The sequence below is a fragment of the Canis lupus genome, chromosome 28 (genome assembly GCF_011100685.1).
Source record: "Canis lupus familiaris isolate Mischka breed German Shepherd chromosome 28, alternate assembly UU_Cfam_GSD_1.0, whole genome shotgun sequence".
Classification (NCBI taxonomy): Eukaryota; Metazoa; Chordata; class Mammalia; order Carnivora; family Canidae; genus Canis; species Canis lupus.
In genome coordinates this window covers 960,322-977,860 of record NC_049249.1, presented here as the reverse complement: position 1 = coordinate 977,860, position 17,539 = coordinate 960,322, and the positions used below count along the sequence as shown (strand labels likewise).

The 17,539-nt window shown below is 42.9% G+C and overlaps 2 protein-coding genes across 17 annotated transcripts in view; one reads left to right on the top strand and one right to left on the bottom strand.

Moving 5' to 3' along the window:
• Window positions 1-13,941, top strand: part of LRRC18 (leucine rich repeat containing 18) — a 33,075-nt gene extending 19,134 nt beyond the window's left edge. For 4 of the 7 annotated variants that reach the window (XM_038578034.1, XM_038578032.1, XM_038578033.1 and 1 more), the window contains one exon: window positions 2,227-3,227. In XM_038578034.1, coding sequence (XP_038433962.1) covers window positions 2,319-3,086 — 768 coding nt within the window. In that variant the 5' untranslated portion in view covers window positions 2,227-2,318 and the 3' untranslated portion in view covers window positions 3,087-3,227. Of the gene's footprint in view, window positions 1-2,226; window positions 3,228-6,393; window positions 6,511-12,563 lie in introns of those variants that run through there. The other 3 variants (XR_005380351.1, XR_005380350.1, XR_005380349.1) reach the window with 2 other exon arrangements.
• The window catches only part of WDFY4 (WDFY family member 4), a 286,497-nt gene that overhangs the window by 64,336 nt on the left and 204,622 nt on the right, over window positions 1-17,539 (bottom strand). For 8 of the 10 annotated variants that reach the window (XR_005380346.1, XR_005380347.1, XM_038578028.1 and 5 more), the window contains 2 exons: window positions 16,393-16,478; window positions 14,666-14,728 (listed from right to left, as the gene is read on the bottom strand). Coding sequence is in view for 7 of the 10 variants with exons in the window: in XM_038578028.1 (XP_038433956.1) it covers window positions 14,666-14,728; window positions 16,393-16,478 (149 nt within the window). In the remaining 3 variants the exon portion in view is untranslated. Of the gene's footprint in view, window positions 1-782; window positions 944-14,665; window positions 14,729-16,392; window positions 16,479-17,539 lie in introns of all 10 variants that reach the window. The other 2 variants (XR_005380348.1, XM_038578030.1) reach the window with 2 other exon arrangements.

The following is a 17,539-nucleotide window of genomic DNA, read 5'->3' as shown; positions in this document are numbered from 1 at the left end:
AGAAAAAAGCAACCTCAAGTCCTTGGGACTGAAGTTTGGTTGAAGACAATGGTTCTTCTCCCTCAGAGTTTTAGCAGCTTGCCTGGCTGACTCCAGTGATATAGGATTGCCTGGGGCTGAGGTGGTGAAGAAAGGAAAAAACAAACAGAGGATCTACCTCATTCTCTGATTCCAAGAGGCCCCTTTTCTTGATTTTGGTGACACAAAGGGGCTTTTCTCAGAAATCTTTCCATCACCACTTACTGCAAAATTGGTCTCATTTTGAGTTACTTTTCCAAACTGCCTGATACTCTTTATCATCTTATCCTCAGATATCTTTTTACCTTATCCTTCGTCTTATCCTTGGAAAGCTACTCCAGGAGTTCTATCTGGGGCCTTAGTTGCATTCAATAGATGAGACAAGGAAGAGTGCACTTATTCCATCTTAGCTGTGGCTAGACCCCAGCTTTCATTTTTAAGCTGCTTTATCTTTTCTGGTTCCTCAAAGCTACATGATATAGAAACTTTAATAGCGGTGAACACAGGACTGTCTTTGGTTACCAGCTAATTATGCCTGAATATGGTTAGCTCATTGTTCCTTAGGAATAGGTTCAGCTTTCCAGGCCTTCTTGAAAGAACATTAGCGTTGCTGAGAGCTGAGAATACTTTCATTGGCTTACTATGGAGATCTCCATCCCAGGAGGCTCTGATCCAAGACAACTTGCATAGGGTAGGACCCTCTGACCTTAGCTAGGAGTGGCAGTAGCGGGATTGATAGTAAGCACATGAAAGATAATTTTTACCTACTTCCTTTTGACACTGAGGAAAGCATATGAGGAAAACGTGTGATGACAGAGACTCATAGCCCAATTGCTGGTGCTTCGTGTGTTTTGTAAAGTTGGTTCCTGATAAAGGGCCTGAATGATGAAGCATAGAAACTGCAGGGCATCTCTTCCACTCATCCCTGTGGGGAAATGGAGCTAATGTAAGCATCTGTCTCCCGAGAGCACACTTTTGTCCAGGGTGGGAACTTGGTCCAAAATAGAAAATCAACAAACAAGAGGCACCAAGTTTTAGAAAAGAGCCTCTAGAATAGAGCTGGACAGTTTGCATCCTCTTCCTAGATGAAGACCTTCCTCACTCTCAAGCCTCAGTCTTCTTCTCTTTACAATGGAGATAATCCTATGGATTTTGCTAGATTGTTGAAGATTAAAAGGAATATGTGCAAAGTTCCTGATAATAATATTTAATAGTTAACATTAATCAAAACTTTTACTATGTGCCAAGCACTGTTGTAAGCATTTTATAGCTTAATTTACACTCCCCGAGAGCCCTATAAAACAGCTGTTTTCATAAATGAGAAAACCATGACATTGAAAATTTAAGAAAATTATTTAATGCAGAGCTAGACTTCTAAGCCGAGTACTCTGAGGCCGGAATCTACCCATGACTCTGTCTGTCCTACTTCTACATATGGCAGCAGTCCTCACTGATACCATACCAATCAGTGTAGAGGTGTCTACAGTTGACTTTCAGTATGAAGGATGGTGGGAGAGGAAGCGTAGGGGATGGGAAGTAGGAAAAGACAGCATTATCTCAAATTCTGCCCAGCTCAATCCTGACTCCTCCACACTCATCAGCAAGGTGTTAGGCACTCACTTCCCCTTGTGGGCTGAGCAAAAGATGCTCATGTGCTGCCCCTGATGCACTGCAGTGACAGTAGCCAATGCCTGACTAGTACCTCCGGGTCTAGAAGGAAGGTGAGGATAGATGGAATATGTAAGTCATTCTTAACTACCATCTTATTCCCTTATATCCAGGCTGTGCTGCTTCTGAGAACTCAGTAGTCCCACCCTAGGGACTCATAGCATAACTGCAAAGAAACATTAGATTTTGTAAGGGAGCTAGCCAAGAATACACACACACACACACACACACACACACACACACACACTACTGGGTGGCAGAGGTGGGTATGTTTGAGTCTAGGACAATGAAAAGATTCATCTCAGGGAATGGAACAGCCAGAGGGGCACTGAGCATCCTTCAGGCAACCCTGCACCCCAGAAGAGAGCCCTGAATTGGCTGAAGATCTTTGACTAGGTTACTTCTGCTGAAGCCCTAATTTCTGTCCACTGTCCTCTTTCTCTCCTTTAACTATTAGCAAGTGAAACATTACAATTTGGGTGTGGGGGGAATCTAGTGCCCTCATGTCATCTCCTAATGAGACATATTTTCTCTTGTCAGAGTATATCTAGCAGTTTCTTGTGATTTTCCCTCAAACTGATCACCAACCAATCAGAACACCCACTCCAAACATACACCCTTACTAAAAGAACATGGTCAAGGGTGGGAAAGCCCCCAAGGGCAAGAAGATCACCCTCAATGTGGCCAAGAATTGTGTCAAAATCACCTTTGATGGGAGAAAACGCCTTGACTTGAGCAAGATGGGAATTACCAACTTCCCCAAGTGTATCCTGAGACTGACTGATGTGGATGAGCTCGACCTTAGCCGGAATATGATCAGAAAGATCCCTGAATCAATCTCCAAGTTCCAGAACCTGCGGTGGCTGGACCTTCACAGCAACTACATCGACAAGCTTCCTGAATCCATCGGCCAGATGACCACCCTGCTCTACCTCAATGTAAGCAACAATAGGCTGACCACCAACGGGTTGCCTGTGGAGCTCAATCAGCTCAAGAATATCCGTACCCTGAACCTAGGCTTGAACCATCTGGACAGTGTGCCCACCACTCTGGGTGCTCTGAAGGAGCTTCATGAGGTAGGGCTACATGACAACCTGCTGACCAGCATCCCCAACAGCATCTCTAAACTCCCCAAGCTCAAAAAGCTCAACATAAAGCGAAACCCTTTTCCCAAGACAGAGGAGTCAGATATATTTCTAGATACCATCAAGAGGCTGGACAACTTATATCTGGTAGAGGATAAGGATTTGTGTTCAAATTGCCTGAAAAAGTGCCAACAGGCCCGGGACAAGCTGAACAAAATCAAGAATATGGCCACAGCAACTCCAAGAAAGGCCATCTTTTCCAATCTGGTCTCTCCCAACTCCATGGCCAAGGATTCCCAGGAAGATTGGAGGTGACCTGGGACCCTGACCCTGAGGCAGGAAGGGAAAAGGGAGGAAGGGAAGAAGGCAGGGGGCTATATCTACAGGGAATTCTGGGATCTCCTATTCCCGCAATAGCTCTTCCAGCCAAACTCATAAAATACCTTTCCCTACCTCCTTGGTTTGTCATTTTGTTGTCTGAAGGGTTTTTAGTTCTTTGCCTCTTCTCTCTTCTCTGCATGCACATATCCACACGTGCAAGCACAAGGAAAAGGGCCATTCATCCTACTTCTTCCCAGAATTCTCCTGCCTACAGCCCATGGCCAGGGCAGCCAATACTGCCAGCACACTCTCAGTCACACTGTCATCACTTCAGAACCAACCAGCACCTCCCAAATGTGGAGCTCATTCTATGGGAATGCTTTGAAGGTCTGAAATTTCAGAGCATAGATTGACAAGATGGCAGATGGACATTCAGTCTTGGAAAGGTGACAAAACTGGGCCACAGAGATGGGCAGATATTATCATTAAGTGTTGGCAGGTAATATCTTGCACTGAAAGCAGTATTATCTCTTTTTCTCTTGCCTGCACATGCACAGTTTGTTATAGGAGCTTTCTAGACTGAATCTACAAGCTCTTGACTGGCTGTGAATGAATGAGATTGGATTCCCATCTTATTATGTCCAATTCTTTTCCAGACTCTTGGGGAAGTAAGGAAAGAATGGGTGCAAATATCGGTTAGTGCAGTCAATAAATAAATATCTTACAAGGCACTGTACTGATGCAGGGACTGTGTCTGGGGGTAAAGCTTGCCTTGTCCTGTGCAGACCAGTTGAAAGAAGACAGGGCAGAAAGTCATTGCCTGAGAAAGTTGGGAGATCAGGGCCAAGTAGTATGCAGGGCTAGCCTGGCATAGAGAAAAACCAAAGATTCTGGAGCTGGACAGATCTAGGTCCAGGACAGCTCTGCTTCTTTCTCGTCATCTTCCTGGACATCTTACTTAGCTTTGGTTCCCTCATCTGTAAAGTGGGAATAATATTAACCCCAACTACAAGGGTTGTTGTGCATCTAAAGCAGATAGTACACAGAGCAAGTACTCAATAGAAGTCAGTTGTCTGTATGAACTAAAGGTCAGTGCATCTCAAAGCTGAAATACTACTTTGGGCAGTGTCTCTAGTCACACTAGATCTCTGGCAGAAATGACAGTTGTGGAGTCAATTCTTATAGTAGCTGACAATCTTCTTTGTACTATTCATTCACACTCACTCATACTTTCATACTGCCTAAAAGCAAAGGATCAAGGAAGATATATTTAGGAACCCCCGCCCCTTTTTTTTCCCTAATCAAGACTCTCCTATGTTGGTGGCAAATTTTGTAGTGGTCAGTGGAAAAGCACGGAGATCTGTTAATTCAGTGGGACTAGATTGTTTATTTTGCACATGATAAACCATAGAAGGCAGCATACTTCATTTCTTCACTCCTCACTGCTTTTCTTTGTAAGGCTTAGTTTTGACAATTCTTTCTCTAACATCTCTGAAGATTCAAAATTCTCTTTTTAGCCATTCCCTTTATTCAAGATTTTCCATTATAAAAATAACAAAACCACAACATAGTTTTAAATATAACATCTTAAAATATCCACAATTCTACAGTGTGAGCCAGCTATAATATTGACATATTTACTTACTAGTTATGTTTCTTTAAATGCAGTTAAAATTACAGCGTTTACCTCATTTTTATCCTGCTTTGAAATCCATGTTGTTACATGGTCTTAATAACCATAATTTAAAACATCTGTGAGCCAGCTGAACAAATGCACGTAAGTTACTGTTGGGCATTCAAGTTGTTGGCCAGTTTTTCACTAACAGAAAGAATTTTGTGAGGAAAGCCTACACGATGAAGACTTTTTTAAAAAGATTTTATTTGTTTATTCATGAGAGACACAGAGAGAGGCAGAGACACAGGCAGAGGCAGAAGCAGACTCCATGCATGGAGCCTGATGTGGGACTCGATCCCGGGACTCCAGGATCACACCCTGAGCCAAAGGCAGATGCTCAACCGCTGAGCCACCCAGGCATCCCTACAATGAAGACTTTAAAAACTATGTTGCATTATTTTCTTGGTGTAGCTTCATTATTGCAAATATGCTAAACAGCATGTTTTTTATAAATAAGTTTTCATACATACTGTCAAGTAGCTTACAACAAGATTATACATTTATATATTTACCAGTAACATATTAGAGAATCTGTTTTACTGATCCTGGTCAGCTTTGAGTATCATCCTTTATATTTTCCCCTTCATTTAATGTCTGAAATGATTTATTAGAAGCCCTTCTCCAAGATTAATGAAGCAGTCGCATCTGTGAAGTGCATGATGAAATGTCATACCTTAGACTCAGGAGCCACCACTAGTACATTGGGCCTTGAACATGTCCCTAAGGTAGCCATTCTGCTATTTTAGCTACTTCATCTGTCATCTAAGAAGTATAGAATCCATACAGGAAATATGATCCAAACAGATAGTGGTGGCCAGCTATGTGGATACCACTCATTTCCATTCCTAGCTCCTGGAGACACCCTTTCTTTAGAATTAGTGTTCCTCTCTTAGACACTCAAAGGGATCAACAGAGAAGAGGAATCGAGAACTGTCTCTCCATGCCCCTAAGTATGATCTTGGTCTGGGCCATGGATTTGCCCCCTACTCCCTCTCCAGCTCTGTCACACCATACTTCCTCCACTGCACTTGGTCCTCAACATCCTCTAGGCACTGATGCTGGATTCACTGCCAACTGAGTGGTTGGGGTGCAAGATGACATTTATTTGTCATCTTGAGTACCTCATTAGGCTTTCATTCTCACAGTCATATCATAGGAAAGGGTTGTAAGAGTGTTTACCTTCACCAGGATTGCTAAATAAACAGGCAAGGGGCTTTGACTTGCCATAGGATATATCCATGTTAGACATCTTGCTAGCCAGGAAACCCTGGCAGTATGATGAAGCAAAGAGGGGAGGTAGAGATAAGTTAGGTGTCATCTTACACATTCTCTTTCTTTTTTTTTTTTCAACAAGGAAAAGGCTTGATGTTGACATTCCTTGATGATTTAAAATACATAGTCACTTTTTTCCTGAAAACTGTATTAAACCCAAAAACACCTGATAGGAAAATCATGGGATTTCTCTTTCCTTAAACAGAACCAAAACCCTATTTAGGTTAACCAAGTCATTGCCCTCTCTGAAAGCCAGGCATGACCTGGGTGACCCCTGTGTGACCTCTACCCTTGCTGTGTTTTGCCTCCATGATTTGGAGTAATTGCCTCAGTCTCTTGTGTCTCCATTCCCAGGATCCGTTCAACATCTCTCTAGAGTAGCTTATGGCAAAAACTTGAAGACTAATCAACAAGAATAAACGACTGTGAAGAAGAAAAGTCCTCGGTTAGGCATTTAGAAGAAAGAGAGTGGTAAGGGGAACATTCTGGAAGCCAGACCCTCTGGTGCTGGCCAAGATACTGACTTGCTTCTTAAATTCACTTTGCCTCTCTTTGCTTTAGACTATGTGTGAAAATGACTTTGGGAAATATATGGTTTATTTTTATGTAGATAAAGGTAATGCTCAAGAAAATGACAAATATAAGTTATAGAAAATTAAAGTTTTAAAGAAGATTTTAAGACTTAAAAGACTTATGGTCTTTACACTCAAACGTAAAATTTCTATGCCAGTTGCCTATGGTAAGTTACATACACATAATGCAATCCCTCAAGTGACTAAAATTTATACAAAAATAAATATACTCAAAAGTACTATGGATAAATCAAAGAATTTTAACAAGTTCGTCAGTAATGCACAGGTAAGCAAAAAGAAAAGAAAAGAAAACAGAGACATGAACAACAGGGAAAAAATAAACAGAGAAACAAATAATAAAATGACATATTCTAACATGTCAATAATTACACTAAGTATAAATAATCTTCTTTCTTTGTAATGGCCCCAAACTAGAAACAACCAATTTCTCTCAATAGGGAAATGGTTAAACAAACTCTGGTATATCCAGGTCATGGAATACTACTCAGCAATAAAATGGAACATACTATTGATACTTGCAACAGTGTGGGTGGATCTCAATAGCGTTATTCTGAGTTTTAAAAAAGGCCAATCTTTATGGGTCACATACTTTATGATTCCATTCTCTAAAGCACAAAACAATTGCAGTGGAAAATAGATTAGTGGTTGCCAGGCTTTAACACTGTAGTAGAGGGTAAGCAGGACTGTAAAATGGTAGCACAAGCCATATCTCTGTGGTGATAAAAACAACTGATCATGTTATAGTGGTGGTGGTTATAGAATCCACACATATGATAAAATGACACAGAAATATGCACAAATATTGTATCAATGTCAGTTTCCCGGTTTTGAAATTGTCTTACTATAGTTATCGTATCAACCACTGGGGAAAATTAAGAGAAGGCTCTATGGGACTCTATGAATTATTTTAGCAACTTCCTGTGAATCTATTATTTTGAAATTAAAAAAAATTTTAAACAATCTTGCAGTCTAGATGCAGCAATAAACAGATCCTTGTACATCTGCCAAGTGTTAATTCATGAGTATGGCAAGCTTAAAGTTCTGCAACCATCCCGAAGAACTAAGGCATTTCAGGAGAAAGAGTACCTTAACCTCAGTTCACCAGACTAATCTAGAATTATCTATTGTTGATAATTGTCCTTGAAGATGATATAATAATAAAAAGAAAATGCACATCTTCTCTACCCATGTTCCAGGTTTTCTGGTGGTGACTGGGCACAAGTAGCAAGTTGGGTGGGGGAACTTGAACTAGCAAGTCACTCTCTTCATATTTTTGGGCTTTTTAATCACCAAAACCTCCTGGCTCCATGGAAGCAACATGACATGGTGGAGCTGGAAGGACAAAGGGGCTAGGCTTGGTGTAGACAGGCATAATTTCAGCTTCTGCCTAGAATTAAGTCTGAGGCCATGGCTAAGGGTATAGCAAAGAGGAGATAAGCAAGAGAGATAAGAGTAACACAAACAGGGTTAAAAACCAAGGTCTATGCATGACCTAAGTAGGGCTCACTGCAGGTCACTGGGCTCAGCTGCTAATGGCCTGTTGCGCCAACCATGTGAAAAGTTCCTAAATCCAGGGGTACTGGTTATACCACCAGGTTGTTTAGTTCACCTCTGGTTCCAGCAACTATGCTCTAGACCTTGGGGTCTGAGTAGTGTCTCAGTTGTAGTGTCTACAATTGCCACCTCCCCCTCGCCCCCCGCCCCTGGGGTTGTGTATTCCCAAAGAAGCACAAGGGGCATGTTTCTGCATTCAGTGATGAGGCTGAAGTCATCTTTATCAAAGCAATCATTATATGACAAATTACTAGTCCCCTGCTGGTCAACAGTGTTGATTTCTGTAGAGCAGGACTGAAGGAGCAGTCATGGAGAGGAGAGAGGTACTTGAAATTTAGCCTCCATGCTGCTGGCAGTGGGGCTCCTGACCATGTGATTGATTGTGCTGAATGATCATCATCTTATGGGAATTTATAGCTTCTATGGCTGGTTTTCTGAGCTATTTGTCTTTCATTATTTTTCAAAGAGTTCCTATAAGGGAACTCTGACAACCCTCAACTGTAGAACTCTATGCCAAAAAATGCACTTCATTTTAAACATTATATTTAAGTAAGCTATACAATCGAGGGTACATTTCAGAAATTACAAGTACCCAGATACAATCAGGTCCCAAATATAAGCTCTACCTCATACCTAACAGCCTACGCCAGCCCAGGGACACTTTGCCTTGATGGCACAGCAAGGGAACATTTCAGATGATGTCAGAGACCATAGCTATGGAAGGATGCCTCTAGCCCATTTAAAGGTGTGTGTGTGTGTGTGTGTGTGTGTGTGTGTGACTAGATATTTATCCAAAGGATACAAACATAGTGATCCTAAGGGGCACCTGCACCCCAATGTTTAGAGCAGCAATGTCCACAACAGCAAAACTATGGAAAGAGTCCAGATGTCCATTGACAGAAGAATAGATAAAGAAGATGTGCTACAGATATATGATGGAATATTACTCAGCCATAAGAAAGAATGAAATCTTGCCATTTGCAACGACATAGATGGAACTAGAGAGGATTATGCTAAGTGAAATAAGTCAGTCAGAGAAAGACAAATGCCATATGATCTCATTCATATGTGGAATTTAAGAAACAAAACAGATGAAGATAAGGGAAGGGAAGGAAAAATATGAAAATTGAGAGGGAGGCAAATCACAATACACTCAACTCTACAAAACAAACAGGGTCGCTGGAGGTGGGGAGAGAGGGGCTGGGGTAACTGAGTGATGAGCATTAAGGAGGATATGTGACATAGCGAGCACTGAGTGTTATATGCAACTGATAAATCACTAAACTCTACCTCTGAAACTAATAATACACTGTGTTAAGTAAATGGAATTTAAATAAAGAATTAAAAAAAATAAAGGCGTTTTCTGTGTACAACAGAGATTCTTGAAAGAAGAACCAGATAGGCATCCAAGCTTTGAATTTCTCTGAGTTTTCTAAACTCTGGGCTTAGTATGAACTATAACCATTGGGAAAAATACAATGCTGCCATCCCAAAGAAATGTCTGTATAGAAGAAGTCCAAATGTTTGGGCCCTACTTTTTTAGAGCATTAATATAGAAGATTATATTCTGCAGAGCTCTTTTTTCACATCTTATAAAAAGGGAACTGCCTTCTTTGATACCCACTATCCTTTAGACAAGGACAAATTTGATATTCAGCGCCAAGAGAAAGTATTTTCCAGGAAAAAAGAAAAGAAACAAAAATCCCTGATTCTTATTTTTCTGTCACTGGAATATGATGTAATCTAGGGCAAGTATATTTTTTTTCTTAGTTTCAGGACAATTAGATAACTAGGTCACCTGATTGACACCTTTAAACGAATTTTGGGATCTCTCCTTTAAAGGAATTTTGGGATCATTTTTAAATGATCATTGTACTCTGCATTTAATTTTGAAGCTGTTTGAAACCCTTTGTAGAGGATACAGACAACTCTGAGTGTAAGAATTTGTTTATTCACAGGGACATTCTCAACCAGCTGGCCTTCCCTGTCACTTTAGCTGTTCTTTCTATTCTTCTGACTCGTCCTTCTCAGTTCTCAGCAGAGCCTGCCTGTGTCTCACATTGTGGGGCTTTCTGGCTCCCAGATACTTAGCTAGCTAAGTGTCTAGCTGGCTTTCTATGAGAAACACCTGGAGGCTTGCAGAATCTTGCACCCCATGAATATCTGATGATGCCACATGCTGTCATCAGAATGTTCTAGTCTTGTACCATAAGGAGACATGGATGGATTACAGATCCCAGGTTCATCCAGGCTTTGCAAGTATTTCCCAATTAGGATCCAGGCCCACAGAAACTTCTTGTAATTCAGTTATGGAGGCAGCCATTGTCATGGGAATTCTAGGCATAATTCTGGTACCCAAAAGTTCTGGTTTCCTATATGTAAGGAATGGCCTGCAGAGGGGCCAAATCAGTTCTCAGACGCTGGGAGTTGAAGATACAAAAACCTACAGCACAAGCCAAGATTCTTGGGCTAGTTGAAAACTCTCAAAATGGATTGCACACTTGTATCAGAGATGAGAAGTTCATGTTCACTAGAATGTCGGAAAAACAGAGGGGTATTTTTTGACACTCATTGTGGGGATTGGGCATTGCCCTTAGTAATCCAAATGGAAAATAATCAAGTTTGCTCTAGGCATGGGGCAATGGCTAGCCTAGGCCTCCAAAGGCTGAGGGCCATTATTGCTTTTCTTATCTGAAACCCCTGAAGATCCAGTGTGGCTGGTGGGAGAAGGACTGGAGAAGAGAGATGCATGAGGTCTGAGAGCACAGCCAGCCCCCTGTTTTAATCAACTCTTCCAGATACATGCCTACACATATAGCAGGGAATGCTAAAACTAAGTGAAGGAATTAAAGTATTTATTGAGCATCTACTGCGACAACTGAGATTGGTTTGATCTCAAAGCCCACTGCTGGCTGTTGCATCACAGTCTCACCAGGTCCCAGAGCCTAGGATCAATGATCCGACTGGGGTTTCTTCATTTTGGAAAGCACACCTTCCATGAGCTTAGATAAGCATTCCTCTGGCACTATGCATTGTCCCCAATTGACTCCAGGACTTCCCAACTTTATGTTTCCCAAGGGCCTCCATGCTTGGAGCTGTTCTGGGGTTGTGCCAGGCAGGCACAGAATGGCCCTGAGAGATCCTGCTCCAATGGGCCCAGAGAGCCATCATAGAAAAAATAAACTAAATGGAAATAGCACAATGCCCAGTTGTCCCACAAGTGCAAGTGCATCCCTATGAATGAGTGAGGAGAAATTTCCATACCTTTGACTCATCTCAGGCCAAGAATTTTCCTGACACTTAGCAGTCATTTTTGTACAAACCCCCCAGCTTAGTGGCCATAGCCACAAGTTAGCTCCTCTTCTGTGTTCTTCCTTCTACTTTTCCTTTGTCTGCTCCCCCTCCATCTGGGGCAGAAATTTAGACATAGGTATGCATTGTTGGGGCAAAGCATCTCTAAGACTCTGAGAGCACCAGTATAGAAATGGATAGGGTGGGGCTCACAGTTGTGGGACAGCTGTGTGCCCACTGAGTGATCTCACAGGCATCATTTGTAAGGAAGAGAGTGATCTGTAGAGGCAAACTGGGTTCAGTGAAGTGGCATGTCAAAGTTGATGCAAAGAGAAATTCCAGGGAGAGAGAAAATGAGTGTACAGCTCATGAGTGCTGTGGTGTCTGGGGGGCTCTCCATATGGAGCAGTGGATGGCTTTCTGCTTTAGCTGACCCCCCAGTATTCACCTTTCTTCTGATAACAGAGCCCTGATAATCTTGGGGAACCACCACCCTGTGTGGTGTATGTTGTTAGGTGGGACTGATCCCATTTCCAGAAGGTGGGTGGGCACATGGCACTGATCTGTCCTATGAAAGCACTTGATTAGTTCTGGGATGGGCACTAACCTAACTTTGGAAATCATTTTTTGGGATTTTTGCTAAAATTACTGGAACAGAGCATTCCTCACGTGGTAGAATTCCTAAGTTATTGACTGGAGCTATCGGTTGGACAACCTACCAAAAATGGAGTCAACTCAAGGGAAATCCTCACTATGAGGTGTACACCTACAGTGTGCTGGGATTTATTGAATCCAGAGATCTAGCCATGTCAGGAGCCAGACCTTTATTGGTCTTCAGGTATGTGAGGTGATGGCGGGTATGTGAAGTGATGGATCTGCTTTTTTCGCTTCATTTAGATGGAAACAGCTTTCCATAATTGCACTAAAATGTTACAGAGAAATTGAACTGTGGACAGTAAAGTTCATATGAAACAATATGAGATCACAAGGGCTGATATTCAGCTAATACGCACAGTTAGGACTGTACCATTATTGAACTACTGAAATACGTCCATTCCAGTTTGTAAACAGTTATCTCTCTTCTAGTGACCCAGCACCTCCTGGGCCTCCTGGACCATTCCCTGGCATGCCATGGACTTCCCCACAAATCTACCAACTAAAGGATTATTGTCTGATACAACAGGAAGCTTCTGCTGGCAGCTACTTCAACTGCTCTTTTGAAGGTCATCGATAATCCCCCTGTTGCAAAATTCAATGGTCATTTCTTAGTTCTTCTCTTGCTTGGCCTACCAATAACATTTGATCACAAACACCATTGACCACTCCCTCTTCGAATATTTGGCTTAAAGGACATTTCCCACACCTGCAGTCCCTCCTATCTTCCTGGCTGTAACTTCTTGATTTCTCCAAGTCCTTAACTTCTAAAGGCTGGCATATTCCAAGGTACAGTCCTTCCCATGTGTACTCATTCACTTGATGATCTTGGCCAGAGTCATAGCTTTAAATACTATTTCAAATTGCCATCTCACCTGGACCTTTCCCTAAACTCTAAATTTATATACCCACTGGCCTACATGACACTCCCAGCTTGACATCTGGCAGGCATCTCAAAACATGTCCAAAGCTGAGTTCCTGCTGTCCACCACACCCCAAAGTTCTCCCTTCACTCTTCCCATTCCATTTTCCAGTTGCTCAAGCCTAAATCATTGGAGTTATCCTTAGGTCCTCTCTCACACACACCACACTTGATTTGGCAACAAATCCCAGCAGACATGGCTTCAAAACATGTCCAGAAACACAGCACTTCACACCATCTTTGTGCCATCATCTCCTTCCCCTCCCCCAATCCAAGACATCAGCATCTCTCAGCTACATTACCACCACAGCCTCCTGACTGGACTCCCACTTCTGCCTTCGGTCTACTACGCTTATTTTTGACACAGAAACCAGAGTGATTCTTTTAAAATATAAATTAGGTCACATCATTCCTCCAATACTGACTTCTTACTCAGAGTAAAAGCCAACGCCATTACCGAGCCCCCAAGGTTTGCATGAACCAGCTAGCTCTTTCCCCTCTCTTCCCTGCACCCCACACATCCTGACCTCAGCTGAGCCCACTGTACTCCCCTGATGGCTTTTGCTTTGCTCGTCCCTGGACCTTGAAACACTCTTTTCTTGGTTACCTGCATCACTCCATTCCCCACTTTGTTCATGGCTGGATTCAAATATCGTTTTTTTGGTGAGGGCTTCCCTTACCACCCTACCTCTAAGTACTTTATCTTTTATACTTATGCTTATTATCTAATACGCTTTTTGTTTCACTCATTTAAATTGTCTTTTTTCTACCTCCCTCAAGAAAATGTAAATTCAGTAAGGACAGGGGAGATGTTGTGTGTTTCGCTCGTTACTCTGCTAAGCAGTAACCACCACATTTAACAAGCTATCAATAAATTGTTATGAATGACTTGGCAGTATCTGTTCCATAGTCATAAATATTTTTTTTTGTTTGGGGCTTTTTTTATTATAATTACTTTGAATGCCACTCCTGGGGACACCCCTCTCCACCCCATTCCTACATACTCCTGGAGAAAAACCAGCAACCACCTCTTCTCATTTCATTCCTCATAGAAATAAAAGCACTTACTGATCCTTGAATTAGCCTTCCAGAGAACTGCGTACTTGTAAAAGGAGACCATTTTAGGTGGCTGCAAACATTTCATTTCCTGGCAAGGATGCTCCATATCACAGATTCATAAGTTAATATCTGACTCACATTCTACCATATGCTAATTGAGCTTCTGAGCTTTCAGAGACTGTCATGTAGGAAGGACAGAGCTGGGATTGCTCATAGCCCCCACCTGGGGGCCTGACACCAAGGCTGGGCCTGGGTTGACACCACACCAAGCGACCTTCCCCACTCACAATGGGCAGAGGACCACTTCTTGCATTTTGGTCTGAAAAAGTCACAGAGCACATGGAATTCCAAGTCCCTTTGCAGAGGTTTAATCGGCAGAAGGAACTCCAGGAGGAGGATGAGAGGATGAAGATGAGAGAGAGAAAAATGAGGGGGATGGTAGATTGATGTGCTCTTTGCATACCTTCTTTACAGTAGGTTTAGACAATTGAAAACAAAGCAAGGCCAGCACCATGCCCAGAGAGCATAGCTGGACTCCTGCCTGCATCATTACCTTAGATTGAGGGGGTCTTCCGTGATGCCTTTCCCCTTCAAGCTGGGTTGGAAAGAGCAGAAGCTAAAAAAAAAAAAAAAAAAAAAAGGAAAGGATCGTTCAGCAGCAGAGCCAAGACTCTTCCACCACCAGAGAGACATTTTTGGTGCCAGTCAAGAGGGTAGATACTTGTCCCTTTCACACCCCATCCTGTCCCCAGGTCATGAACACCAGAACCAGACCCAGGTGTACCTCTGTGATGCTCAGGGGCAGTCCCTGGCAGGCACCACACATTCTGGCCTTAATAAAAATGATAATAAACAATAATCTATAATTACAATTAAAGCTATGCATGTTGGCAGGTTGGGCCAGGTGCTTGACAATTTCATTGCCAATTTCAGCAATCACTGAAAATGCCATCTTATTTAAGGCTCCTTGAGGCAGGGCTGGGAATGGTTTGGCCAACATTCACTGCCTGAACTATGGATGTATAAGACTTCTAAGGTTAATTGTGAAAAACTGTGCTTAACACACAGGAATCACAGGGAAAAATGGATGTGAGGTTCTGCATTGCCTCTCTCCTTCTTTTGGCTTGATCTAAAATGGAGCTTGAGGAAAACCTGAAGAAGCCATATAACAGCACTCCTTGGAGGCACCTCAGAGGAAGGCCCACAAGCAGCGGAGAAGTGCCCAGAGCTGGTGCAACTGCCTCTCTACAGGAGTCGCCTTCTCCCTGCTGGCCCTGCCTTTGGATCGGGCAGCTGGTCCTGGAGCCAGTTACTGGTCAGGAAGGCAACGCTAGAATCTCTGAGATCTAAGTAGGGGTGTCAAATATCACCTCAAAACTTCCAGCCCAAAGTGGAGCTGAATTTAACCACCCCTTCTGGCTTGTCTGGCTAAGAACCTGCTTTCCTTTCTGGCCCTTCTAGATTTCTCCATAACTCTGTATATCTGTAAGTTTAATGATGATGAAAAAAATAACCATTAGTATCAAATCATGTATACACTCACTTAAATTTCTTAGACTGATTCATCAATTTGGAGAAACAAGTTAAGCTAAAACAGCAGGCTTCTCTCTTTAAGAAAAAAAGATGTTCCATGAAGAGGTGGGAAATCAGTTGTTTGGAATTCTTTCCAGTGAAATATGAAATTGGAACAACTAAAATTGGCAAGTGGGATCAAAAAGAAAGATTAAGCCAAAAAAAATTATTTGGAAAATTAAAAAAACAAAGCCAGAAGATTCTGGAAGGCCCATTAAACAGCTGGCTTCTTAAATGTGTTGTGTCTACACAAGTTTTTCCCCCTTGTCATTACTGTCCTAAACGTCTTCAGTCCATGAAACAGAGCCTGTTTCCCAGGATTGTGGGAAGGCACTTCTGCATCTTTCTCTCCACCTCATTACATGATTTTTTCTAAGATTTTATTTATTTATTCACAAAAGACACTGAGAGGCAGAGACACAGGCAGAGGGAGGAGGAGCAGGCTCCCTGTGGGCAACATGTTACAGGGACTCAATCCTGGGACTCTGGGGTCATGCCCTGAGTCCAAGGCAGAGGCTCAACCACTGAGCCACAAGGCGTCCCCATTCCATGATTTAACAGCTCTGGAGGTCAGGAAGTCCCTCTTGTGTCTAAATCCTGCTTGCCGGGGTTGAGAATAGTGCACCCGAGAACAGAGCAGAGCCATTTCTGTTCTGTTTTCAGTTCATGATCAGTTTTCTCCTGGAGAAGGATTTTTCAAACCCTTACCTTTTGAAGACTTTACTCCGATCATTGTTGTGAAAGACAAGAAACTTGGAATATCCATTTTGGAAAAAGAGCTCCAGAGCGATGTCCTGTAAAGAGAAACCCCTTTCACTGCTACTGAAGTTGTCTGGAATGGAGAGACCCCAGGGCCTAGAGCCACCAGCCATGGGTCATTTGGTTCTCGGTGTCAGGCAACCCTTCTGGGTTGATTCTTCCAATCTCCCCAGGAGGTGGGAAGACCTTGATGATAGTGATGAGTGGGGGTCTCCACAGAATGGGTAGAAAGGCAGGGGGCCTCAGACTTCCTTTGACTGAAGCAGGAAGCAAGGGCCCCACTCCCAGGATGAGCCAGAAACAGACAGAGGAAGGAAAGGGCCCAGGGGCTACCTTCAGACACTTTCGTTTCCAGAGTTTGGTTTCCTGAACCAGAGAGTCACCCTATCAGAACATTAGGGGAACCTATTGGGTGGGTACAACTCCCAATCTGGGCAGCACTGTATGAGGACCTACAGACCTGCAGGCACAGGGTGCTTTGCCGAACTCATTTTGCAGAGCCAATGTGATGTGGCCAGGCTGACATACCAAGGGTACTTTGTTAATGGATAAATGAACTTTACATAATTTCTTCTTATTTCTTTCCCGATTCCAAGCTGTGTAAATAACAGACTTGGAACAGCCACAGAGAGTCTATGTGTAGAATGAGGCTCATGGATGAGATGGGGTCAGGGAGAAAATTTCCAGGGCTGGAGGTAGGCAGGGGTGAGGCCTGGGCATGGAAGCACAGATGGATGCTGCATCCCACAATAGTCAGGTCCCACTTCAACGTGGCTGGAAGTGAGCACTCAGAGTCCAGTTCACTAGGCTCCTGAGCAGAGGGAAAGCATTCATAATGATCCTTTCTAGAATGAGCCCTGCTGAAAGGCCTCCCTGAGCTTCAGTGTCAGATAATGATAAGTTAGTCCCTTGGCAGGAGGATCACATGACAAATTATAGACCCAAAGACATTTACAAGTAAGATGCTCTTATGATCAGGGGTATTAGGGCCGACCATTGTTCCCTTGTTGGCCTTAGCAGAACAGAGACGTTACAGAGAGGGTGGAGGAGAGATCGGGCCCCTCCCATCCTACAAGGGTGGTCCCGAATCTCGTCC